General features: G+C 51.9%; 3 protein-coding genes and 7 non-coding genes across 10 annotated transcripts; 5 read left to right on the forward strand and 5 right to left on the reverse strand.

Moving 5' to 3' along the window:
* The first annotated feature begins 1736 nt into the window (after nucleotides 1-1736).
* LOC112121044 (histone H3) lies at nucleotides 1737-11277 on the forward strand. The gene is made up of 2 exons (XM_026659162.1): nucleotides 1737-2090; nucleotides 10933-11277. Exons 1-2 carry the CDS (start codon nucleotides 1755-1757, stop codon nucleotides 11251-11253), a joined length of 657 nt encoding a protein of 218 aa, XP_026514947.1. The 5' UTR covers nucleotides 1737-1754; the 3' UTR covers nucleotides 11254-11277.
* Nucleotides 3341-3414, reverse strand: TRNAN-GUU. The gene has a single exon. It is a non-coding gene; the product is annotated as a tRNA-Asn (tRNA).
* Nucleotides 4131-4212, reverse strand: TRNAS-GCU. The gene has a single exon. It is a non-coding gene; the product is annotated as a tRNA-Ser (tRNA).
* On the forward strand, nucleotides 4323-4394 carry TRNAA-CGC. The gene has a single exon. It is a non-coding gene; the product is annotated as a tRNA-Ala (tRNA).
* Nucleotides 5134-5205, forward strand: TRNAG-UCC. The gene has a single exon. It is a non-coding gene; the product is annotated as a tRNA-Gly (tRNA).
* On the forward strand, nucleotides 5694-5765 carry TRNAM-CAU. The gene has a single exon. It is a non-coding gene; the product is annotated as a tRNA-Met (tRNA).
* Nucleotides 11278-13134: 1857 nt separating the features above from the next.
* On the reverse strand, nucleotides 13135-23189 carry LOC113407966 (histone H3-like). The gene is made up of 2 exons (XM_026659158.1): nucleotides 22844-23189; nucleotides 13135-13477 (listed from the first exon to the last, which is right to left on the reverse strand). Exons 1-2 carry the CDS (start codon nucleotides 23170-23172, stop codon nucleotides 13135-13137), a joined length of 672 nt encoding a protein of 223 aa, XP_026514943.1. The 5' UTR covers nucleotides 23173-23189.
* LOC112117321 (histone H4) lies at nucleotides 14400-14763 on the reverse strand. The gene has a single exon (XM_024215262.1). The coding sequence runs from the start codon at nucleotides 14755-14757 to the stop codon at nucleotides 14446-14448; it is 312 nt and encodes a 103-aa protein (XP_024071030.1). The 5' UTR covers nucleotides 14758-14763; the 3' UTR covers nucleotides 14400-14445.
* TRNAT-AGU lies at nucleotides 20938-21011 on the forward strand. Its single transcript has one exon. It is a non-coding gene; the product is annotated as a tRNA-Thr (tRNA).
* Nucleotides 21386-21457, reverse strand: TRNAE-CUC. The gene has a single exon. It is a non-coding gene; the product is annotated as a tRNA-Glu (tRNA).
* Nucleotides 23190-23207: the final 18 nt, after the last annotated feature.

Below are 23207 nucleotides of genomic sequence, written 5' to 3' on the forward strand. Positions count from 1 at the left end.
GCTGCTGCCCAAGAAAACCGAGAGCCACAAAGCCAAGGGCAAGTGAGGCTGCTGCATCCCCTGGGGGAGAGACGTTCCCCCCACGACTCGATCTGCGTGAACCCAAAGGCTCTTTTAAGAGCCACCCACACATTCATAAAAAGAGCTTCAGTCCTCTAGAGTTTCTAGAAAAACATACATTACTATGGAGCTGTGGTACCGAATTGGGACTGTTCATGGTGTAAACGGAACAGAAAACCGTCTGTCCCATTGGTATAGAGGAGAAACAGCCACAGAAGCGGGTAAAGATGGAGGTTTCTTTTTAAGAACTGAAAGGGGTAGATGAAAGCTGTGAATTTCTCTCCCCGGTTGTGAGGTCAAGAGCTGGAGCTGCCCCGTGACTGAGAAGGCAAAAAATAATGCTGGGAGTGAATGGATAAGACAAGTTCCCTTTATTTCTGTCTCTGGCATAACATCCTTCTCTGGCCTGGCTGGGAGTGAGCTGCAGCCGGGTGGAGAAGAAAGGAAACATTGTTTCCAAGGGCGGGTTTTTTGCAAACCTCTTCATCTCCCACCCTTCCCCCTACACCTACTTCCCCCTCCGTTCTTCAGCAGCCACAAAGCGAATTCACTCCTTAGAAAACGTGCCCCTGTGTGTGTACGTACCAGAGATGCATAGGGTCACACACGCAGCCTCCGGCATAGAATCCAGGTTCTCAGGACATGTTGTGCTTTAATCACATTAGATCCTAATTCCCCTCCCTAAACAACCACCTGGATCCTGCTCCTACTGGAGTCAATGAAGGGGGAAGAGACTGATTTTTCACTGGATTCAAAAGGCGCAATCCTGGACTTAAATAAGGTTATCCGGACAGAACAAGCCATGTGGTGAGGAATAGGAGCTCCCCCGGCCCCGTAGACTAGCCTCCCTGTTGCTAGATCCTGTATCAAAGCCCCCGGCCCTGTATATAGGACATCATATAGTATGTTGCCGTGGAAATTATGATCTTCATACGTTTCTAGGTGGGGTTGCAGAGGGGAAACTGCCCCCCTCCCCCGGTATGGGACAGACAGAAATGTTCTGCACGCGTGGCTCACATTGGATTTCACATGTGGAGTCTTTGCTGCCTCTGCATGGCCACAGGGGAGCCCAGGGCCCTTTGCAGGGCCCCGTGCAATGTATCAGCCGTGACCGAGCCCCCCTTGGCGCCGGCACCCCGAATTTGGCGGCAGAGAGGAAGGACCCGCCTGCCACAGCGCTGCGCCACCAGGGGGCCTTGTGTCTCCCCGGGAGAGAGCGACTGGCAGGACCACGGGCACGTGTGAACTAAGGGCGTAAAATCTCCAGCCAATCCCTGTCAAGCCCGGGAAATTCGAATACTGGACAGCCAATCAGAGGAGGGGACTTGGGTGTTAGACATCCTCCTTTCCCCCACCTGACACCCAGCCTTGGAAGGAGCTGGTGGGTTTCAAGTTCCAGCCAATCCCCGTCTAGAGTTACTCCGTTGCCCTAGAGACCCGCCCCCCCCCCCCCCCCCGCACTTCCAAAGGCGAGAAGACCTCAAACCCCAGAAGCCTCCTGCGCCCAACAGAGGGTGCAGCCCCCTATGGCCAATCCGTGCTGAGCCCGGGAAATTTAAACCTCTCAACGGTCTCATGGCTGCTTGTAGCCAATGAGGAGACAGGGTTCGGCTATAAATTGCGCCCTGCAGCAGTAAAGCGCTTATTGCTCTGTGGCTGGACTGGAGAGAGGTTGCTAACGCGCTGTAGTGAGGATGGCCCGTACCAAGCAGACGGCTCGTAAGTCTACTGGCGGCAAAGCGCCCCGCAAGCAGCTCGCTACTAAGGCAGCTCGGAAAAGCGCCCCCGCCACGGGCGGGGTGAAGAAGCCCCATCGCTACCGCCCAGGCACCGTGGCCCTGCGGGAAATCCGCCGCTACCAGAAATCCACCGAGCTGCTGATCCGCAAGTTGCCCTTCCAGCGCCTGGTGCGGGAGATCGCCCAGGACTTCAAGACGGATCTGCGCTTCCAGAGCTCGGCCGTCATGGCCCTGCAGGAGGCGAGCGAGGCCTATCTGGTGGGGCTCTTCGAGGACACCAACCTGTGCGCCATCCACGCCAAGCGAGTCACCATCATGCCCAAGGACATCCAGCTGGCGCGCCGCATCCGCGGGGAGAGAGCCTAGAGCCACCCCCCTCGGAGCCTGCCGGCTCCCTACAACCACCCAAAGGCTCTTCTAAGAGCCGCTACGTGCCCACGCGAAAGAGTTGAAACTCATCCTGATCTGCCTTATCCGCGTTAACTTTTCTAAGTGGCTTTTCCAAACACAGTTAGTGCAAAGATCCTTGTCCTATAAATATTGCAATCGGGTCCATCTAGAAATGTGATCTAGTTTTGATACCCCAAGCTCACTGAAAAAGAAAGTTACCGAAAAGATGTTCAGACCTTTATCATACCCGGGTTTTCAGGTTCTTCCCCCAGCCCCACTTGCTAGCCCAAGTGTTTAGCCGTCCAGAAAATGTCAGTCTAACCCAACCGAGATGAAATTGGAGTGATTGCGTTTACACTCAACTGAGAAGTTGGTAATGAAATGCGGAGCTGGTACTGGTGCGGCTGAAATCGATTTGGCATTTGTGTTGGGGTGACGGATGTTGGTGCGTATAATATAGCAGGGGGGGAAATGAAAACTACGACGGAACAGCATCTTTAAAAGCCTTATCGAGTGACTCCGAAGTCCGCCCCGTCCGCTCACACACCTGTTCCAAGGGTGAGTTTACTATGGATTTTATATATAGAAACTCAAAATCTGTTCTTGGATTTCGAGGGAGCAAAAGATTTCGATGGAAATAAATGCATTTAAAAAGAGTTGACCGAAATGGCCACAAGATGGCGCTGTATCCTAAGACATGTCATGTAGTTGTCTGTACATTGATGCTGAGAACTGACTTATTTTTAACAATACATCCATTGTTTGCACGAGGGGGACAAATATGAGGCTAAACTAATTCCGCCGATATCATGATCATACGGTCGATAAATGGCCAAGACAAATCGATGCAACCCAGACAAGGTCCCCAACTGCTGGGACGTCAACGGACTCCCCATTCATGTGCCTGCGATTCCAAGATTAACCAAAAAGCAACAGAGAGTCCTGGGGCACCTTTAAGACTAACCGATGTATTGGAGCATAAGTTTCCGTGGGTGAATGCCCACTTCGTCGGATGCATGGGTCTAAAGTCCGGTGTAGACACGGCACAGGCTATAAAATAACCGGTGAGAACCACGTGGGTAAGGTAACAGTGACAGCAAGTGTAGATCTACTTGAAAGTCGTTAAAAACACTCGGTGTTTAAATACAGGACGTCCCTGGGTGGGCTCGAACCACCAACCTTTCGGTTAACAGCCGAACGCGCTAACCGATTGCGCCACAGAGACATCTACTTTGCTTTCCCACGTACAACCTCTTCACTTTCCCACGTAGTATTATTTCGTCGCAGTTTTCCCTCTAGGCTAGTGACTTGTTTCTGTTACGTGAGTCGAAGTAATTGCTTCTTCATTATACAAAAGCTCAACGCGGTGAAACCACAACTGAAAGGACGGGAAGACCACCTGTGGGAGACGAGATAAGCTAGTGAGGGAAAGGGCCAGTCATGGATGGGGGGTGGAAATACGAATCAGTGGGTCAGTTTAGCGAATGACCCCCCCAAGCCGGCGGCAGCTCAGACCATGACGAAAGAGCAGCTTGTGGGTTTTTTCCCTCCCTCAAGTAAAATGAACTAAAGGGACATACGAGGAAAAACAGAGCCACTTGGAACCAAATATTAGACGCCTTCTTTGCGCTTTCCTGCCTCCCCCAGTCACAGACTGGTTCACCGACGAGAGGGCGCAAACCAGGCTGGTCAGAGGTTGCATGAAGCAGGGACACCATTCAGTGTCTGGGGCTTTCGAAACAGGAGCTGGCCTGGAGCTCCTCTGCCGCCCAAAGCACAGACATGTTGACTTTTTTGCAGATTTAAATTCGCTTTCGCGTCCGGAAAGAACTACGCGACGCGTGCGGGAAGGAAACCCGGCAGGCGCTGGCAGGTGGGGGCACCTTTAGCGCCCCGTTTGGTGCTGATGCGTTCAGCCCAAAAAGGTAACTAAACCGGAGCCGACGAGGATGGGATTCGAACCCACGCGTGCAGAGCACAATGGATTAGCAGTCCATCGCCTTAACCACTCGGCCACCTCGTCTTCTGTCACTACAGTGAGAAATGGATCTTCATGGGCATCGTATCGGCGTGCTGGGTACCCCAGCTGCAGGCAAACGTGTTACATGGGAAGGAGGAAAACATCTTCCATGAGGGGATGTAGCTCAGTGGTAGAGCGCATGCTTCGCATGTATGAGGTCCCGGGTTCAATCCCTGGCATCTCCAGATTCCTTTTCTCTCCCTTAATTATGTGGAGCAGGGGGCAGACAATGACCCTCCCATCCCACTCCCCCCAGGGGCAGCCTACCTCACTGGCAAAGTGCAGCCCATGTTTCTCAGCCGCTCTGCTCTCAGAGAGGCCTCCCTGAGTAGTTGCAGCCACGTGGGACAAGAAGATCGAAATGTGAGCCACGCTTTATAATCCGGAGTTACCGTGTACAATAAAGTGATTTCAGTTTTGGCGGAGGAGGGAAAAGCCGCTGAATTCTCCCTCAGAGTGCTGGAAAGCGGTGGTGCGTTGCTGGGTTAGAAGGGCCAGCCAGGGCTTTCCTCGCTAAGTTTCTGCAAAGAGGCAGGATTGGTTGGGGCTGCCAACCAGGAGAGAGGCTTAGCAGCCCCCTTTTGGAAAACCTGTAGAGAAAAAGCCTCCACCAGCTCCCAAACCGGGCTGGTCCCTCGTCCAGATGAAGAGCAGCAGGGTCTTGGTATCTCTGAATAGTGCATAGGTGTCAATCATTTCTCCAGGGACCCGGATTTTTCTGTTTTGTTTTGTTTTTTCCAAGACTCCTCTTACAAGCAGCAAATGACAAGTAACGTGGCCAGTTGCACGGGGACCCAGGCCGCTCAAGGGGATCCCGGCCGGCGGTGGTTTGAACAAGGCTGGATATTAATAAAATCCATGTGCAGCCATAGGGGGCTGATGTGGAGTTGCACAAGAAAAGCAGAAGTGAATCTGTTTCCACGGGCGTTGGTGGTATAGTGGTTAGCATAGCTGCCTTCCAAGCAGTTGACCCGGGTTCGATTCCCGGCCAACGCATCTGTGTTTTCTTTTTTAAATAACAAATGGGGTTAATTTCTGAAGAAATGAGGTTTTTACTCACGAAAGCTTAAGCCCAAATAAATCTGTTAGTCTTTAAGGTGCCACCAGACTCCTTGTTGTTTTCCCAACCGTGTTGCCCTTTATTAGCAAATTAGTAACTCAACAGACAAAGACAGCACGGAGCTCCCCGCCCCCCAATACTCCCACTGCCGAAAGCAAGCCCTGACCCAGGCTGGTCATGCAGGCATGGCCGTGGGAATTAACCACAGCAAGGTCACCAACCCACAGCTCCCCTGGCAGGGCTCTTTGCTGCTCTCGTTGGTGCCGGCTGCAAGTGACTGAACGTAAAACTCTGCAACTTGCCGGCGACCCTTCAAGTCAATGAAAAGGAAACCGTGTCAAATCCGGATTCCCCCGCCTCATGCCACCGGTGCAAGAATATGACAATACATGACAGGCATTTATAGAAAGTGGTGCCACCAGCTAGCAGAGTGGCGCAGCGGAAGCGTGCTGGGCCCATAACCCAGAGGTCGATGGATCGAAACCATCCTCTGCTAAGTACCTTTTCTGTCCCATCCCCAACAGGGCCCGAACATTTTTCTGGCTTTATATTTTTCCGCATAACACAAAAACACACATGCGCTGACTATTTCCTGTTTGGCAATAAGAAAAGACGGGTTTGCCTATGTGGGAAAATGTTTTTTTGGTATCGATTTAGTTTTTTTCAGTCTATGCTGCCTTGTGTCCACAGACAAAAGCTGGATTTGTATGGTTTGCTGTCTTGTCTTGCTTTAGCTAATGTGCTTGGAAGAGCTATAAATCTGCTTGGAAAACGCTGTTCCACTGTAAGGTGTGGGTTCACGCTTCGGTAGTTTGGATTGATTCAATTGCTTCCGCTAGTCCACACCCGCTTTGCATTGTTTCACATCTGGATGAGCCTGGCGGGGGGTTACTTGGGTGCCGGCCCACCTCCCTGTTTAAATGCTGACCCACAGCCAAGCATCCCCCTCTATGATTCCAGCTCGTGGTAGGGTCACAGACTCCAAGTCTATGGCAGTGGCCACTCCTAAAAGTAAAGATGGAAACCCGTTTCCTTGCCCAACCCAGCCAACCCCATACCAGTATGCACCTAGGCGCTTGAAGAATATATGATCCACAACATTGACTCCCAAATAAAGTGGGGGCCGCCTTTGGTATCTCATTGATTGAAAACAACCATGCTCCAGAACTTGTGATGATCCTGAAAAGCCCAGGCCTGCGCCAGCCCAATAGAGCCACAGATCCTGAACCAAAGCCACAAGACTGCCCCATAGCCTGCTGGTGATTTTAGAAGTCGGAGCCCCGAGGCCTTGCACTCCACTAAAGGTACTGCTGGCAGGAACAGCTTCAGAGTCCCTGACTGGGCCAGACACATTATTTAAGCCAGAAAGAGACATAGGCAGTTGTCAAGTACCCCGGGTGAATTCCAGTTTGGCTGTTACATTCCTCCCTGGCTTGTACCTGGATCCGGCTTTCCCCATCTGCTCCTCATTCCTGATCTCTCCCTCTGGTCTTTGACTCCAGCTTTGACCCTGGCTCCTGCTCTGACCAACCAAGCCACAGTTGTGACAAAGGCACCATCCTTTGGGGGTCACAGTTTGATCAGTGCCGCATGAGGTAAATTGCCCAAATGAGGTGACGGAGACATTTCACAACGCATAAACTTTATAAAGTCATGCATGTGGGATGAAAATTAGAGTCATTTTCCATGAGACTTGGTTGTATTTCACAGCAGAATTGATTTAAACCAGTCACTGCACATCTATTTTGTATAGCACGTTGTACTGATCATCACCAGATAGGATAAATGAGAACTGGAGGGAAAAGACAGGCCATTGGCAGGCCCATTGCGAGGTAATGCAGGCTTCTCAGGGCCATTCTGTCACAGAGTGTGGGGGAGTCAGGGCCCTGCACCCCTCACTTCCTGCGATTCACTGTGACTCTTATCCAGCCAGTAACACAGAAGGTTTATTAGATCTAGGAACACAGTCCAAAACAGAGCTTGTGGGTACAGAAAACAGGACCCCTCAGTCAGGTCCATCTTGTGGGGTAGGGAGCCCAGATCCCGGTTCTGGGCCTCCCTCCATTTCCCCAGCCAGCTCCAAACTGAGACTTCCTCCAGCCCCTCCTCTGGCCTTTTTCTCTTTTCCCAGGCAAGGAGGCCACCTGATCGCTTTGTTCTCCAACACCTTCAGTTGGCACCTTGCAGGGGAGGGCCCCAGGCCATCAGTTGTCAGGAGACAGGGTGTCGGCATCACACCTGCCCTCTAGGGCTCTGCAACAATCACACGCCCTTATCCCCCCACCTAGATCCTTAAGAAATGCATAGGGGAAACTGAGGCACCCACACAGTATTCAGACTAAACATTAAGAACATTCCCACTTTGTCACACACCCATATATGAGCGGGGTTTTCCTTCCATTCTTACACCAGCTTGGGGGGTGGCGGGAGCATCCCGGTGAATAGCAGGGCTGTATATCTTCCCAGTTTTCCCATTGCCTTTTTGAACCGGACCCTTCTCTGCCTCTTGGGGAAATCCCCCAGTGTGACACCCTCCCACGTAAGGACCGCCTGCTGAGGGGCACATGCAGGAACTAACTTGCCACGGAGGCACCGCTGTTGTAATAATTGGGGCCTTTCCGGGAAACGCTCGCTGAGCTCATGGGTCTGGCCAGGGAGAACCTAACCAGGGCCCAAGGGAGGCAGAAGATCTGGTACCACCGCTCAGCCTATGGAACCGGGGACCAGGTGAGGGGTCTCATCCCAGTGAGGAAGAATAAGCTGTAAGCTGCCTGGCAGAGGCCCTTCAAGGTCATCCAGCAGCTGAACGAGGAGAACGATGTGGTGGAACTGCCCAACCGGGCTCACAGCCACGGAGAGGACCAGGTCAACATGATGGAACCGTACTGTGACAGGGAGGGGCTCGTACCGTCCGTGTGTGGCCAGTGGGAGAAGGGGGAAGATCCCCTGGTGGGTCTCTTCCCTGAGAGTGGAGCCAGCCCCTTGCTGGAATCAATTCCCCGCTCTGACCAGCTAACCCCTGCCCAGCAGGCAGAGATCAGAGAGGTGATGCATTTGTACCAACAGCTGTTTTTCCAACCGGCCCGGGCTCACAAACTGAGCTGTCCACTGGGTGGAGATGGGAGCCAGCCCTCCCATCAGGTGTTCCCCATTCCGAGTAACTGGGAACAGAGCCCAGGCCCTGGAGGGAGAGGTCAGAGACATGCTGGCTTCAGGGGTGAAGCAGCCATGCACCAGCCCCGGGGCCTCTCCTGTGGTGCTGGTCGCCAGGAAAGATGAGCTGATCCGAATCTGTGTGGACTATCGGAAGCTCAATGCCATCACCATGTCTGGTGCCTACCCCATGCCTAGGCCTGATGAGATCCTAGACAAGTTGCAGGGGACTCGGTACCCCATGACCAGGGATTTCACCAAGGCTACTGGCAGGTGCCTTTGGATCCAGATGCCAGGTTGAAACCTGCTTTTGTCCCCCTTTGGGGCTGTACAAATCCCTGGTCCTACCTTTCGGACTCAAGGAGGCACCGGTCACCTGCCAGCGCCTGGTGGATCAGTTACTGAGGGGGATGGAGAATTTTACCCTAGCGTACATTGATGATATTTGTGCCATTAGCCAGACCTGGGAGGACCATGTGTCCCCGGTGAAGAGGGGGCTGAGTCACCTCCAGGATGCAGGACTGACTGTAAAAGCTGGGAAATGCAAGGTGGGGATGGCAGAGGTGTCGTACTTGGGCCACAAGGTGGGGAGCAATTGCCTAAAGCCAGCCAAGGTGGGGGCGATCAGAGACTGGCCTGCTCCCCAGACTAAGAAACGGGCCCAGGCCTTTATTGGGACGACAGGGCACTACTGGAGGTTTATGCCCCACTTTAGCTCCGTGTCAGCTCCCATCACTGAGCTATGCAAGAAGGGGAAGCCAGACAAGTCGGTCTGGACCAGGCAGTGCCAGAGGGCTCGCTGCACGCTGAAGGAGGATCTGGTCAAGGGCCTGGTGCTGGGAAACCCAGACTTTGACAAGCCCTTGATGGTGTTCACCGATGCCTCAGACACAGGGCTGGGCATGGTCCCAATGCAAAGGGGGAGAAACAACCCATCATGTACCCGAGCAGGAAGCTGCTGCCCCGGGAGCAGGGCTCTGTGGCCAGAGAGAAGGAATGCCTGGCCCTGGGGTGGGCTCTTAAAAGGCTGCAGCCGGATCTATTTGGGCGGCGCTTCACTGCGTACACTGACCACTTGCCTGCCGTGGCTGCACCAGATGCAAGGGGCCAATGTCAAGCTCCTGAGGTGGACTCTGTCCCTCCAGGAGTATGAGATGGAGGAGGTCCATGTTAAGGGGAGTGCAAATGTTCTAGCTGACACTTTGTCCCAGAGAGGGGGGCCTGAACTTCCCAAGGCCACTGGCTAAAGTGACCCTGCTCCGTTCGGTCTCAAAGGGAGGAGAGATGTGACGAAGTGGGGATTTTCCCTTGTTATGTTGTGTGAGAGTCTTACTGTTGAACCTATGTGAGTTTTTCTGTTTTGCATGAACACTGTGTGTACCTCGTTTTCCCTGTGTGCTACACCAATACCTCGGTGGTGGGAACAGGGGTGTGTGAATTTGGCTGAGACCTCTGGGGCAGGCTGCACATAGGCTCTGACCAGTGCCCTTCGTAACCTGAGACCCAGGAGGGGGATGCGACCAGGTGACTCTTTGACCTGGAAGCTAGACAAAGACAAGGAGGGGCAACGGGGGTGTCTGAGGTCGGGTCACTGGAAGCTGGCAGTCTGCTTGTGGGGACTGGAAGAAGGGGAGTCCAGGCTGCCTGGCCCAGGACTCCCCACGATGGACTTGGCTGAAAGTCACTGATTTCTGTGATAGCAAGCTCTGTTCTACGCTGTGATCCTGTCAACTAATAAACCTTCTGTTTTACCAGCTAGTTGAGAGTCACATCTGACTGCAGAGTTGGGGGGCAGGGCCCTCTGGCTTCCCCAGGAGCCCCACCCAGGCGGACTCACTGCAGGAGGCGCACAGGGATGCTGAGTGCTCCGGGGTCAGACCCAGGAAGGTCAAAGTTGTGTAAGCTTCTTGCCCCGGAAACAGTCTGCTCAGAGAGAGGAGGCTCCCCCAGAGTCCTGGCTGGCTTTTTAGGATTTAGTTCTAGAGCACCGCCCTGGTGACTCCGTGACACACGAGCTCCAGTGATCCCTTCAGTACTAGTGAGAAATAACCCCCCTCTCCCCTTGCTTAATTTGTAATGAAAGAGGTGCTGGGGATCAAGCCATTTTTTTGTATTAATAACTGAGGCAGCAAGCATAGAAGTGCCAGGACTATGAACTACCAACCTTATCCCCAGCAAGGTGGGACACAAATTAAGCACTACCCCCCACAGTTTGGAAACAAGAGCATCCCATCCCAAGCAGTTACCAGCGCCTTCCTGCACATGATCTAAAATTAGCCCCCAAGCGCCAAAATTCCCTCTTATGCATTTAAAGTCGAAGGCTGGCTCAGGATTGGCTGAGGGTGCGATGCGCTGTGTCTCATTGGTGGGAGGGGAAGGCGCTGGAGAAGGGGGCGGGAGAGGGAGTCCCCGCCGGCTTCCGTCGCAGTTCTCCCTCTGGTCGGATTGCAGCCTAGTTAAGCTCTTGCTGACAGTCCTAGAGCACATTCGGTTTTGTGCTGGTCGGAGACTCTATTAAAATGTCTGGTCGCGGCAAGGGCGGAAAGGGGCTGGGGAAAGGAGGCGCTAAACGGCACCGCAAGGTTTTAAGAGACAACATCCAGGGCATTACGAAGCCTGCGATCCGTCGTCTGGCTCGCCGCGGCGGGGTGAAGCGGATTTCGGGGCTGATCTATGAAGAGACCCGCGGGGTGCTGAAGGTTTTCCTGGAGAACGTGATCCGTGATGCGGTGACCTACACCGAGCACGCCAAGCGCAAGACGGTGACCGCCATGGATGTGGTGTACGCCCTGAAACGCCAGGGGCGCACCCTGTACGGCTTCGGGGGTTAAATCTCTAGCCCAGGAAACGGCACAACTATTGCAACCCAAAGGTCCTTTTAAGGGCCACCCACTTCTACACAGAAAGAGCTGGTTTTGCCAGGTATAAACTCTAGGTGTTTGTGTTCAAAATTGTAGTTTGCTAGTCTTGCAAAAAATTTTCTGTTACAGTTGTTTGGCGTTGTATTAAGGAGATAGTTGCACGTGTTCTCTTGAGTCTCCTGAGCCACTCTGCTTTTAGGTTTCCTTCGTTTCAATATTTTTGAATTTGCTTAAATATAAACCAGCTCATCTATACCCTGAGCCCAAATAGCTCACTGATGGGTTTCAGAGGGGTAGTTGTGTTAATCTATATCAGCAAAAACAATGAGGAGTATTTGTGGCAATTGTATAGTCTAGTCAGAACAAGGAATTTCAATGCATTTCTGAAGCTCTTCTGCTCTATCATTCTTGTATTGGGATAATGTAACAGCGATTTCCCTGTGGCTGAATAGGTGAAACGCTGTAGGGGTGTAATAGCTCTTAAATGCTCTATCTTTTGATTTTTCTCTGCAGAGACTGTTAGAAGACCGCGCTTGCGATGTAAAACCCTTGTGGGGTAACACTAGCTGTGAATTGTTGGATTTGTGACTTTTATTTGGAGATAAGTCTTCCTACTCCACTGTCCCTTTGAAACATTTTGAGGCTAGTTTGTAAGCAAACAGCTTCCTTGCATTCAGCAGGAAACTGCATTTGGGTAACTGGGGAAATCTATTTTCATAGTAACCTGATGGTGACTGAAATTGTCATGATTTTCCTTCCCCAAAGAACGGTCCCTTGCAAGTCTTTGGGTAAGAGTCCGTAGGGAAGAATTTGAAGCTTCTTAAATTCCTCTACATTTCATCCTCCAACCCCCCATTTGTGATCAGACGTTTGCACCACTTCCTTTCACCTCAGCTCTGTCCACCTGCTGCAAAAGCTTTGTTCTGCCCAGTGCAATTGTCTTGTTCCCAGCTTGTCCAAGACTGGGAACACTTACACTATCCCGGCAAGTGACTAAGCAAAAGAACAGATGTCTAATATAGCCTGTAACTGAGACCGGCTTAGTTCCTTCTCAGCTATTTAACAGCACTTTTTTGTGCCAAATAGTTATTGAAAATTCAGATCTTAAGTTGTCAGACATCCCACGGCCCAAACAGACCGATATCCAGGCTGCAGTGCCATTGAGGCAAGATGGACCCCATGTGATTTCTTTTAGCTAAAGAACCTCCTGTCAACCCAGTACCCAATTTGATAAGACGGTTTCACCCATTCTGTATCATCGCTATCTACACGCAGTGGTGATAGGGCACTTGTTTGTTTTATAAACATACTTAACTTTGGCTTATCTGAGGGCTCGTAGATTCTGCAGGTTCTCTCCCCTCATGCCATCTAGCATTAGCAAGAGCTGAGATGTTCTTTCCCAGTAAGGCAGTATCATGCACAGAAAAGAAATCATCCTAAATTTTCCTTACCTTCTTGACCACTCCCTGGACACTCAGACTTAAGTGGCCATTCTTCAATTTAAAAAAAAACTTCAAAACCAGACTTCAACGAGAAACTGCTAGGCCTGAATAAAGACTGGGAGTGGCTGGGTCACTACAAAAAGTAATTTGACCTCTGCTGATACTCACCCCTTCTTGTCAACTGTTGGAAATAGACCCTCTGTTGCTTTTTACAGATTCAGACGAACACGGCTACCCCTCTGATACTTGAAAAAGCATGTAACTGTTAATATCCCTACCAGATTTAAGCACAACGTTAATATATCCCTGTCACGATACACAAGACCAACTCTTTCTATGCAGGAGTGAGTGGCCCTTAAAAGGGCCTTTGGGTTGAATATTTTTTTCCCGCTCGGTCCCAGGGGGAAAATCAACCCCCGAAGCCGTACAGGGTGCGGCCTTGGCGTTTTAGGGCGTACACCACATCCATAGCAGTCACGGTTTTCCGCTTGGCGTGCTCGGTGTAGGTCACCGCATCGCGGATCACGTTCTCCAGGAAAACCTTCAGCACCCCGCGAGTCTCTTCATAGATCAGCCCCGAGATACGCTTCACACCGCCGCGCCGAGCCAGACGGCGGATCGCAGGCTTCGTAATGCCCTGGATGTTATCCCGCAGGACCTTCCGGTGCCTCTTAGCACCTCCTTTTCCTAGGCCCTTTCCGCCTTTCCCGCGTCCAGACATGGTAACGCCAACAGAACAAAACACTGTAATTCTTTTCACCGCTGCTATCACGGCTTAACTAGCCTGTGATCGGACCAGAGGGAGAACTGTGAGGGAAGCGGGCGGCAACTGTCTCTCCCGTCCCTTTCCCAACCCTACCTGGTGACGCGACTCGACACCCACCAATCAGACACCGAGTACCGCACCCCAGCCAATTAATAGCCAGCCGTTAACTTTAAATTTGGAGCCCGGACTCATTCCTGAGCATGCGCAGAAAGGAGCCGCAAAACGCGTGGGAATAAACACTCGTCTCCGTCTGAACACGCCGGATGGGGGGCGGGGAAGGAAGAGATTTTTCGGCCCCTGGGCTTGTAGGACCCAGGATCCCCCACCTCCCGGTGCAGTATGTGGTGGGGGAGCTACTGCGCCCCGCTCCCCAGCGGCCCGCGCTGTAGCAATCCCGTGTTGGAATGTGGCATCACCTCAACAGGGAGGGCGAAACTCTAAACCAGAGACACTGAGGGAATGTGGCATCGTGCTAGAAGTTTTAATGTCCGTCCCTCTCCCCAAAATCGCTTCTGCCACTGTACTGCGCGCAAGGCCGGGGCTACACGTCTCCTTTCTTCTGCTCGCACTCGAGAATTTTTCGCTCCTCTTTTCTTCTGCGTGTAAACGCAGAGAGTTCCGAATTCTCTCTAGTCCCAACACCATGGGTTCAGCGAGTTTTGAGTAAATCGAAATCCTTCCGGAAAAAAAAAAAATCTGTTCGCAGAACTAGTTACATCCTTAAAGTTTGCATAATTTTTGCAGGACCAGGGTAGAAAGCAGTTTTTACCCTCCCCCCGATAAGTTTGTGAGTTCCCTTATTGCGAGTAAACGAGCCCATTACTACACCCCTATAGACCACTTCACTTCTATCTCAACACAGCAGTGCAACAAGCTCTTTCCGTGGACGAGTGGGTGGCCCTTAAAAGAGCCTTTGGGTTGAATAAAAAGCGTTTCACGCTTTAAAGAACTGAATCAGCCTCCGAAGCCGTACAGGGTGCGCCCCTGGCGTTTCAGGGCGTACACCACATCCATGGCGGTCACCGTCTTGCGCTTGGCGTGCTCGGTGTAGGTCACCGCATCACGGATCACGTTCTCCAAGAAAACCTTCAGCACCCCGCGGGTCTCTTCGTAGATCAACCCCGAGATGCGCTTCACCCCGCCGCGGCGAGCCAGACGGCGGATCGCAGGCTTGGTAATGCCCTGGATGTTATCCCGCAGGACTTTCCGATGCCTTTTAGCACCGCCTTTCCCCAGCCCTTTACCCCCCTTTCCGCGACCTGACATAACTACACAAACAATACGAAACGACCAAAGGGAAATGGTTTTCTTTTACAGCTATGACAAGGGTTTATATAGGCTATAGTCCGACCGGAGTGAGAACCGACACGCAAAAAAGTGGGACACCACATCTCTCTCCGCTCGCTCGCCCCGCCCCAGGTGACGTTGACTCTGTCGCTCACCAATGAGACACTTAGCATCACTCCCTGGCCAATCATTAGTCAGCAGTTAACTTCAAGTGCAGCCTCGGCTCCCTACACCTTCACCCACACAATGATCAGAGAGTTGCTCTACAAACAATGCTTCACGTTGGGATGGGGATGGGGGTGGGGACAAGCAGGCGGGAGAATATCTTTCTCACTGACCCAGATCCCTGTAGGACCGTAGTTCTGAAATGTTTGTACTGGTGACCCCTTTCACATAGCAAGCCTCTGAGTGCCACCCCCCCTAATAAATTAAAAACACTTTATCAATTATCAATGCTGGAGGCAAAGCAGGGTTTGGGGTGGAGGTGACAGCTCGAGACCCCCCATGTAATAACCTCGTGACCCCCTGAGGGGTCCCCACCCCCAGCTTGAGAACCCCTGCTGTAGGACTTGGGAACCAGCCCTGAATGAAATGAGCCATGTGGGCAGTACAGTGGTTCTGGAACAATTTGTATAGTGAGGGGTGTGGAGAGCCATTGCACCAAACTGTAAACTCTGTACATGACTGAAACCATTTCAAGCCCGAGGGCTGCAGCATCACCCTGAGTACCAGCACCTGTGAAAAGACAAGGCTGCCAAGATCTTTTCAGCAGCTGGGAGCAATGTTTGACCTGACTCTGAACAATCGGATGATGCAGTTCTCCCACGAAAAGCGCACAGAAGGGAGTTTGCAGTCAGCCTCCAATTGAGCCTGCAGTCCATCCAACATGTGGATTCCACGCTACCTGTGGTGCTAGAGAGCCCGCTGGTGGGGCCGCTAATAAAGGAGGCTTATCACCCTTCTACCCCACTGGGGGATTTCGTTTTGCTTAATAGAATGTTCATAGAATCATAGGACTGGAAGAGACCTCGAGAGGTCATCTAGTCCAGTCCCCTGCACTCATGTGGGGGCCCCAGTCACAGCACAGGCCCCCATTGTGCTAGGCATTGTACAAACATAGAGACGGCCCCTGCCACAAGGACCTTACAACAGAAGATGAAACACTTGTTACATTTTGATAGCAGCCCTTTCCTGCTTGCTCCCATTCTGCCAATCATGCTTTAGAGCAGCGGTTCTCAAAAAGTGGGTCGCGACCCCATTTCAATGGGGTCACCAGGCTGGCATTAGACTTGCTGGGGCCTGGAGCTGAAGCCAAAGTCCAAGGGCTTCAGCCCTGGGTGGCAGGGCTCAGGTTACAGGCACGGGGCTGAAGAAGCCCTTGGGCTTTAGCCCCTCTGCCTGGGGCAGGTTCAGGCTTCGGTCCCCCCCTCCTGGGGTCATGTGGTAATTTTTGTTGTCAGAAGGGGGTCACGGTGCAATGATGTTTGAGAACCGATGTCCTAGAGGAATACTCCCTAAACATCTGGCCAGCTACCTCCTTTTCCTCCTGGAAATCCCGCCTTCAGCTTTTCCTCTGATGCGACGATGCCTCCAAAAAACCTCGACATCCCTGAAAAGGGGGAGAGCGAGGTCACACTGGATTTTGGTTTGTATTTCTCTTCCAAATCGTCAGGGAGATTGTGTGCAGAGAAGGAAGGGGAAGTACAGTGAATGGGGCGGGATCTGAGGGGCGTGAAAGGCAGTGCTTAATTTGTAATGAAAGCAGTGCCGGGGCTCAAGCAATGAGGCAGTGGGATTCAAGCAATTTTTTTTGACCATTCATAACTGATGCAGCAAGCCCAGATGTGCCAGGGCTAGGAATGGCCAAGCCTAGAGGTGCTGGGGCTCCGTGAAAAGGTGGCTGAAAATAGGGGAATGGGACTTGGTCAGGGTGGAGGAGAAGAATTGTCTTGGCTAGGAAAATGGCCGACCAGAAGAAGAGAATTAATTGGTAGTGGCAGAAGTCGGCATGATCAGAGAAGTCTTTCCACAGATGCTTGGTGGGAATCAAGGGAATGGATGTTGGGGGGTGTCACGGAGTCCCCCAGCGATGCTCTGGAACTGCTCCATATGAAGCCAGGCAAGACTCTGGCGGAGCCTCTTCTCTCTGAGCAGACTGTCATCAGGGCAAGAAGCTTACACAGCTTCGACCTTCCTGGGTCTGTCCTCAGAGCATTCAGCATCCCCGTCCACACCGTGTACTTCCCGCAGCAAGCCCGCCTGGACAGGGCTCCTGGGGAAGCCAGACAGCCCTGCACCCCGACTCTGCAGTCAGACGTGACTCTCAGCCAGCCGGTAAAACAGAAGGTTTATTAGTCGACAGGAAAACAGCATAGACCAGAACTTGTTATAACAGAAATCAGTGACTTTCAGCAAAGTCCATCTTGGGGAGTCCTGGGCCAGATGCCCTGGACTCCCCATCTTCCAGTCCCCCCAAGCAGACTGTCAGCTTCCCCACCTCAGACACCCCCGTTGCTCCTCCTTGTCTTTGCCAGAGTCACCTGGTTGCATCCCCCTCCTGGGTCTCAGGTTATGAAGGGCACCTACATACAGGCAGCTATGGAAGCCTCACCTGCCCCAGAGGTCTCAGCCAAAGGCACACACCCTTATTCCCACCACCGAGGTATTGGTGCAGCACACAGGGCAACTGAGGAACACACAGTATTCATGCAAAACAGTAAAACTCACGTAGGCTCAACAGTAAGACTCACATACAACATAAGGGAAAATGCCCACTTCGTTGTGTGGGGTTGGGGGGTAAGCCAGGGCTGGGAGTTGGCCGCATGGAGCTTGCCGCAAGACAGAGGGAAATAGAGCCAAGAGCGGAGAAGGACACAGAATGGAGAGAATCACCAACAGCAGCAGAAGAGAAAGCAGGGCATTGGCAGAAGCAAAATCACTCAGCACAGGTGGGCTGAATGTCACAAATGGGCAGGCTGGCACAGGAGAGGGAGAGGGCTCGTAGATGGTGCTGAAAGACCAGGCGACGGTCAGCGACGGTTGAAGATGAGAAAGGTCGAGGGAATGGCCATGTTGATGGGTGGAAGAGTCGGTCAGCTGGCCCGTGGCCACGGAGGAGCTGGGTGGGTTGAAGGAAGAGGAGGGTGGCTGCAGATGCCATGTGAGCCAGAGGGACCCAGAGCTCTGTGAGAGGAGCTGGAAGGAGGAGGAGATGAATGGGTCATAGAAGGCTCTGAACTTCTTTGAGACGGAGCAGCATTCCAGAAAACAAGAAAAGGTGGAGGGGCAGAGGGGATGAAGGGGTTGTTGCTGGTCTGAGTTCATGACTCAGGATTGTCAAAATAACAGGCTCAATCAGAAATATTTAATCTAAAATAATCAGTCAGAGAGTAGTACAGCCCTACCCAGATTACAGAAAGAAATAGATAATTTACCACCGTTTGTTGTCAGACTAAGAGCTGGATCTGTGTCTTGCCTGCATCTGGAAGCGACCGGCACTCTACTTCCTCCTCCCCCTCCCCCCCCCACACACACACACACTAAATTCCCATATCAGTGTCATTATAGGGTTTCAGACAAAGGAAATCTCATTGCCAAGAATATTCTCCCAGAAACATATGTCCTATCTGTGCATTCTTAGTTTGCCTGAGTCGTGTGTGAAGGCCTGTGTGAAGCTTGGAGGACTAACAATTCTGCAAGCTAATCCTTCTTACCCCACAATCATAGAATCATAGGACTGGAAGGGACCTCGAGAGTCGCCTAATCCAGTCCCCTGCACTCATGGCGTGACTAAGTATAGTCTAGACCATCCCTGAAAAGTGTTTGTCCAACCTGCTCTTAAAAATCCCCAATGATGGAGATTTCACCACCTCCCTGGGCGATTTATTCCAGTGCTTAACCACCCTGACAGTCAGGACGTTTTTCCCAATGTCCAACCTGAACCTCCCTTGCTGCAATTTAAACCCATTGCTTTTTGTCCTATCCTCAGAGGTTAAGAAGAACAATTTTTCTCCCTCCTCCAGTTGTAACAACCTTTAATGTACTTGAAAACTGTTATCATGTCCCCGCTCAGCCTTCTCTTCTCCAGACTAAACCCCACTTTTTTCAATCTTTCTTCCCTGTTGATTCCACATCGGAAAACACTGGCTGAAACAATCATCCCATATTAGTTTCCCAAATCTATATATGCATATATCAGCTGTGTGTGTGTGTGTGTGTGTGTGTGTGTGTGTGTGTGTGTGTGTGTGTGTGTGTGTGTGTGTGATAGAGGTACATAAAATTATGAGTGATGTGGAGAAAGTAGATAAGGAAAAGTCATTTACTTATTCCCATAATACAAGAACTAGGGGTCACCAAATGAAATTAATGGGCAGCAGGTTTAAAACAAATAAAAGGAAGTTCTTCACACAGCGCACAGTCAACCTGTGAACTCCTTGCCTGAGGAGGTTGTGAAGGCTGGACTATAACAGCGTTTAAAAGAGAACTGGATAAATTCATGGAGGTTAAGTCCATCAATGGCTATTAGCCAGGCTGGGTAAGGAATGGTGTCCCCAGCCTCTGTTTGTCAGAGGGTGGAGATGGATGGCAGGAGAGAGATCACTTGATCATTGCCTGTTAGGTTCACTCCCTCTGGGGCACCTGGCATTGGCCACTGTCGATAGACAGGATACTGGGCTAGATGGACCTTTGGTCTGACCCAGTACGGCCGTTCTTATGTTCTTATGAACGCACACGCATGTTAAGAAGATGGTTTCCAAGAATAGCTGGAGTTGTATAGGCATGAAGGTGCCCAAGATTGTTTCAGATACAGTCTCATTGATAAAATTCCTGAATACTTGTTGGTCAAGGACCAGTGTTCTGAGCCTTCAAGTTCACACATACTCTTTGTTGAAGACACAGATTCTAAGGAATAGTTACTATATACGTGGATGAAATATGCAGAAGAAAGAACGGAAGGGATTCATATTTACCAAAACAGTGTGTGGTGGAGAAGACGGGAGAATGGGAGCTAAAAGGCAGGGCTGGGGGATGAGTAATACCTCTGTAGCACTACCTAGCCGCCATGGTGGGGGTTACCCATATGACTGCACTAGGGTGACCAGATGTCCTGATTTTATAGGGACTGTCCTGATTTTTGGGTCTTTTTCTTATATAGGGTCCTATTACCCCCCCACCTCCCTTCCCGATTTTTCACACTTGCTGTCTCATCACATTAGTCTGCACAGATCCTGTGAAGGTAAATACCACAAGACATACTGCTGGAAGACCAGACTGACAACTTCTGTTCTGGCCCTTGGTTGGTCCAAGCACTTTATTTAAGCCCAGGAATGCGACAAGATGGCTTCTCCTGCCAATGATGCACTGGCTGGCACTTGAACTCCTGACGCTGGCTTTGACCCTTGGCTCCAGGGTTACTGGGACAATTTGTATAGTCGGGGTGCTGAGAGCCATTGAACCAAAGTGGAAACCCTGTATGTGATGGAAACCACTTCGAGCCAGGGGGTGCGGCAGCCCTCCTAGCTTCAGCACCTCTGCACCCTACGCACGATTGTACTAATCTTTGTACCAACTATGCCTTGCGAAGTGTCATTTGAAAACGGTGTGCAGCACCCTGCTATGTGAAGTTAGGATGATGCGGGTGGCACGGGTGCAAACCTACCTGGCCTGGATTAGGCAGATCTGCTCAAGCAGGCCTTAAACAAAGGGCAAATTGACCCCTCTAGCCAGGTGTCATCAAAAGGGATGGGCCCTCACCTATCAAAAGGCCTTTCTTTGGCAAGGGAAAGAGGCAGAAACAGAGCTGTGTTATTAGCACGGGCTCAGATACGAGTTACTGAGGGATTTCAAAGGTGCCACAGCAATATTTCAACAAGTTATGAAAACTGACCAGGTCAGTCCTTGTGTCCCAGAAACTCTGCCAGTTGGATTCTTCCCCGACCAGCTAAACATCTAGAAGGGATTTTATTCCCCTAGTCACAAGGGGAGGGTTTGCAAGTGTTTATAACGGAGAGAAGGGGCTGAGATCTCGGGCACAATGCAAAAGCTGCACCCTGCGGGTTCTCTCCTTGCACCTCACCCACCTTATTTGCACAAATGAGCCAAAGGCGGAAATGAAGCTGCTTGGCATTAAAGGGGAAATTGCAGCCACTTTCGCAAGCCGGCGCCGTGGCTTAGTTGGTTAAAGCGCCTGTCTAGTAAACAGGAGATCCTGGGTTCGAATCCCAGCGGTGCCTTTTCATTAGACAAACCTTCAACCGCGTGTGTGTGGTCCCCGCTCCCGGGTCCCTTCCTCTTTTATGGGGCCCGGCGCTTTGCAAACCAGCCGGTCACCGGCACGCGTTTATTGAGCGAGAAGCCAGCCCGGGACCCCGGCTTTGAAACACTGGCCTCCTTCGCGCGCCCCCGGCCAAAACTTTCAGCCTCTGTGGCCAGCAAACAAACCAGGCTCCAGGTTTACCGGCCTGGCTTGCGGGGCTGCACCCCAGGGCATGCGCGTGGATGGAGAGGCGTGTGGCTGCCCCTGTAAGGAGATTTGGGAGGGTGGGGGGTTGATGCGATGATCCAATAGACAATATGCCACAGGGTAATAGTTTAAAAAAAATAATCCTTCCCTGACCGGGAATCGAACCCGGGCCGCGGCGGTGAGAGCGCCGAATCCTAACCACTAGACCACCAGGGAGGAGATGATGATTGGTCTCTGCAACACGGTGTACAACGGAAGGAGCCGGCCTTCCCTGCTCCGTGTGAACACACGCAGCACAAACCGCTTCCCTCCGCTCCGCTAAAACGAATTCAGACCCAGCCGGGCTTTAGCACTTCGCCACCCAGGGAATAGAGTAAATGCCCGGATCAAGTCATAATAAATGCAAGGAGAGACCCTGACAGCAGAGAGAGCACCTCTCCCCCCACCCCCGGCCTCTGTGTCCTCCCTGCTGGTGGGGTTGAGTTCAGGGAGGAAAAGAACACTCTGCAGAGAGACACGGTCACTCCTTTCCTATTCCCCTCGGGAGCTAGAACCGGATTAGAGAGGGATGCCGGCAGAAGGGAAGGAGGTGCCGTGTTTCAGTCTGTTTGTTGGGAGGTTGGGGACTGACTTGGTTTAGAAGCCTCGAGTCTACACCCACTTCTCAGGGGGGTTGATTGAACTTGGGGGCACCCGTGGCGGGCAGCGGACCGGAGAGGGGCTTAATTAATGAGCTTCTGCAATTAGCTCACCCCTCCCGAGTCACTTGCATATCAACCCACCCTCTCGTGAAGGAGGCGGCGTTGAATAAAATGGCTACTTTTATTAAAACAAAAAAAACCAAAACAAAACACCTTTCCTCCAAACAAAAGAGAAGCTGCAAATCCGGAGCCAGAACCTTGTGCTCAAACCGACTCTGAATCTTCACTCAGTTCTCGCAGGCCCGGTTTCGAAAGAGGTTTGAAAACAAGCCAGAAACAAGATGGTGATCAAATATTTGAATGATTCATTTCCTCCCCCTCGAGAAACTGCCTTGCTCCAACCCCTCAGTTATTACTGTAGCGGCCAATTATTCGCCTTTATCTGTTTTCTTGTTCCCTGAATACCATGGTCTGGATATGCTGGGTTGAGCATTGGAGAAGCCACGTTTTTGAACTAGGGCGTTTTAAAATGAAAATGGTCGTGTTTGTCCTGAACTCTTTCCGCTACAGGGAAGAGGTTTAAGGACTGCGGGTACTGCCTTGTATGGCCAGTCAGAGGCTAAACTCAAACCTTTCCCGTACATTTGTGATAAACAAACTTGCAATTGCGAAACTACCCACTTACGACATTAGAGGAAGCGGAATATCACAAGATTTGTACTAAACGAATTCCGTGTTTGGAAAAGCCACTTAGGAATTTAACCCGGATTAATAAAGCAGATCAGGATGCGTTTCAACTCTTTCGCGTGGGCACGTGGTGGCTCTTAGAAGAGCCTTTGGGTGGTTGTCGGGAGCCGGCGGGCTCCGAGGGGGATGGCTCTAGGCTCTCTCCCCGCGGATGCGGCGCGCCAGCTGGATGTCCTTGGGCATGATGGTGACTCGCTTGGCGTGGATGGCGCACAGGTTGGTGTCCTCGAAGAGCCCCACCAGATAGGCCTCGCTCGCCTCCTGCAGGGCCATGACGGCCGAGCTCTGGAAGCGCAGATCCGTCTTGAAGTCCTGGGCGATCTCCCGCACCAGGCGCTGGAAGGGCAGCTTGCGGATCAGCAGCTCGGTGGATTTCTGGTAGCGGCGGATTTCCCGCAGGGCGACGGTGCCGGGGCGGTAGCGATGGGGCTTCTTCACCCCGCCCGTGGCGGGGGCGCTTTTCCGGGCTGCCTTAGTAGCGAGCTGCTTGCGGGGCGCTTTACCACCAGTAGACTTACGAGCCGTCTGCTTGGTACGGGCCATCCTCGCTGCAGCGCGTTAGCAACCTCTCTCCAGTC

This window comes from Terrapene carolina, unplaced genomic scaffold (genome assembly GCF_002925995.2).
Source record: "Terrapene carolina triunguis isolate 2854851 unplaced genomic scaffold, T_m_triunguis-2.0 Scaffold596, whole genome shotgun sequence".
Taxonomy (NCBI): Eukaryota; Metazoa; Chordata; order Testudines; family Emydidae; genus Terrapene; species Terrapene triunguis.

What these genes read in the sequence shown, in the direction of transcription:
- LOC112121044 (XM_026659162.1), top strand. Translation starts at nt 1,755, where the DNA reads ATGGCCCGTACCAAGCAGACGGCTCGTAAGTCTACTGGCGGCAAAGCG. An exon ending in AGGACACCAACCTGTGCGCC is followed by an intron (nt 2,091 to 10,932) that starts ATCCACGCCAAG and finishes CTGGTCGGAGAC; the next exon opens with TCTATTAAAATGTCTGGTCG.
- LOC112117321 (XM_024215262.1), bottom strand. Translation starts at nt 14,757, where the DNA reads ATGTCAGGTCGCGGAAAGGGGGGTAAAGGGCTGGGGAAAGGCGGTGCT.
- LOC113407966 (XM_026659158.1), bottom strand. Translation starts at nt 23,172, where the DNA reads ATGGCCCGTACCAAGCAGACGGCTCGTAAGTCTACTGGTGGTAAAGCG. An exon ending in CTCTTCGAGGACACCAACCT is followed by an intron (nt 13,478 to 22,843) that starts GTGCGCCATCCA and finishes AGCGGTGAAAAG; the next exon opens with AATTACAGTGTTTTGTTCTG.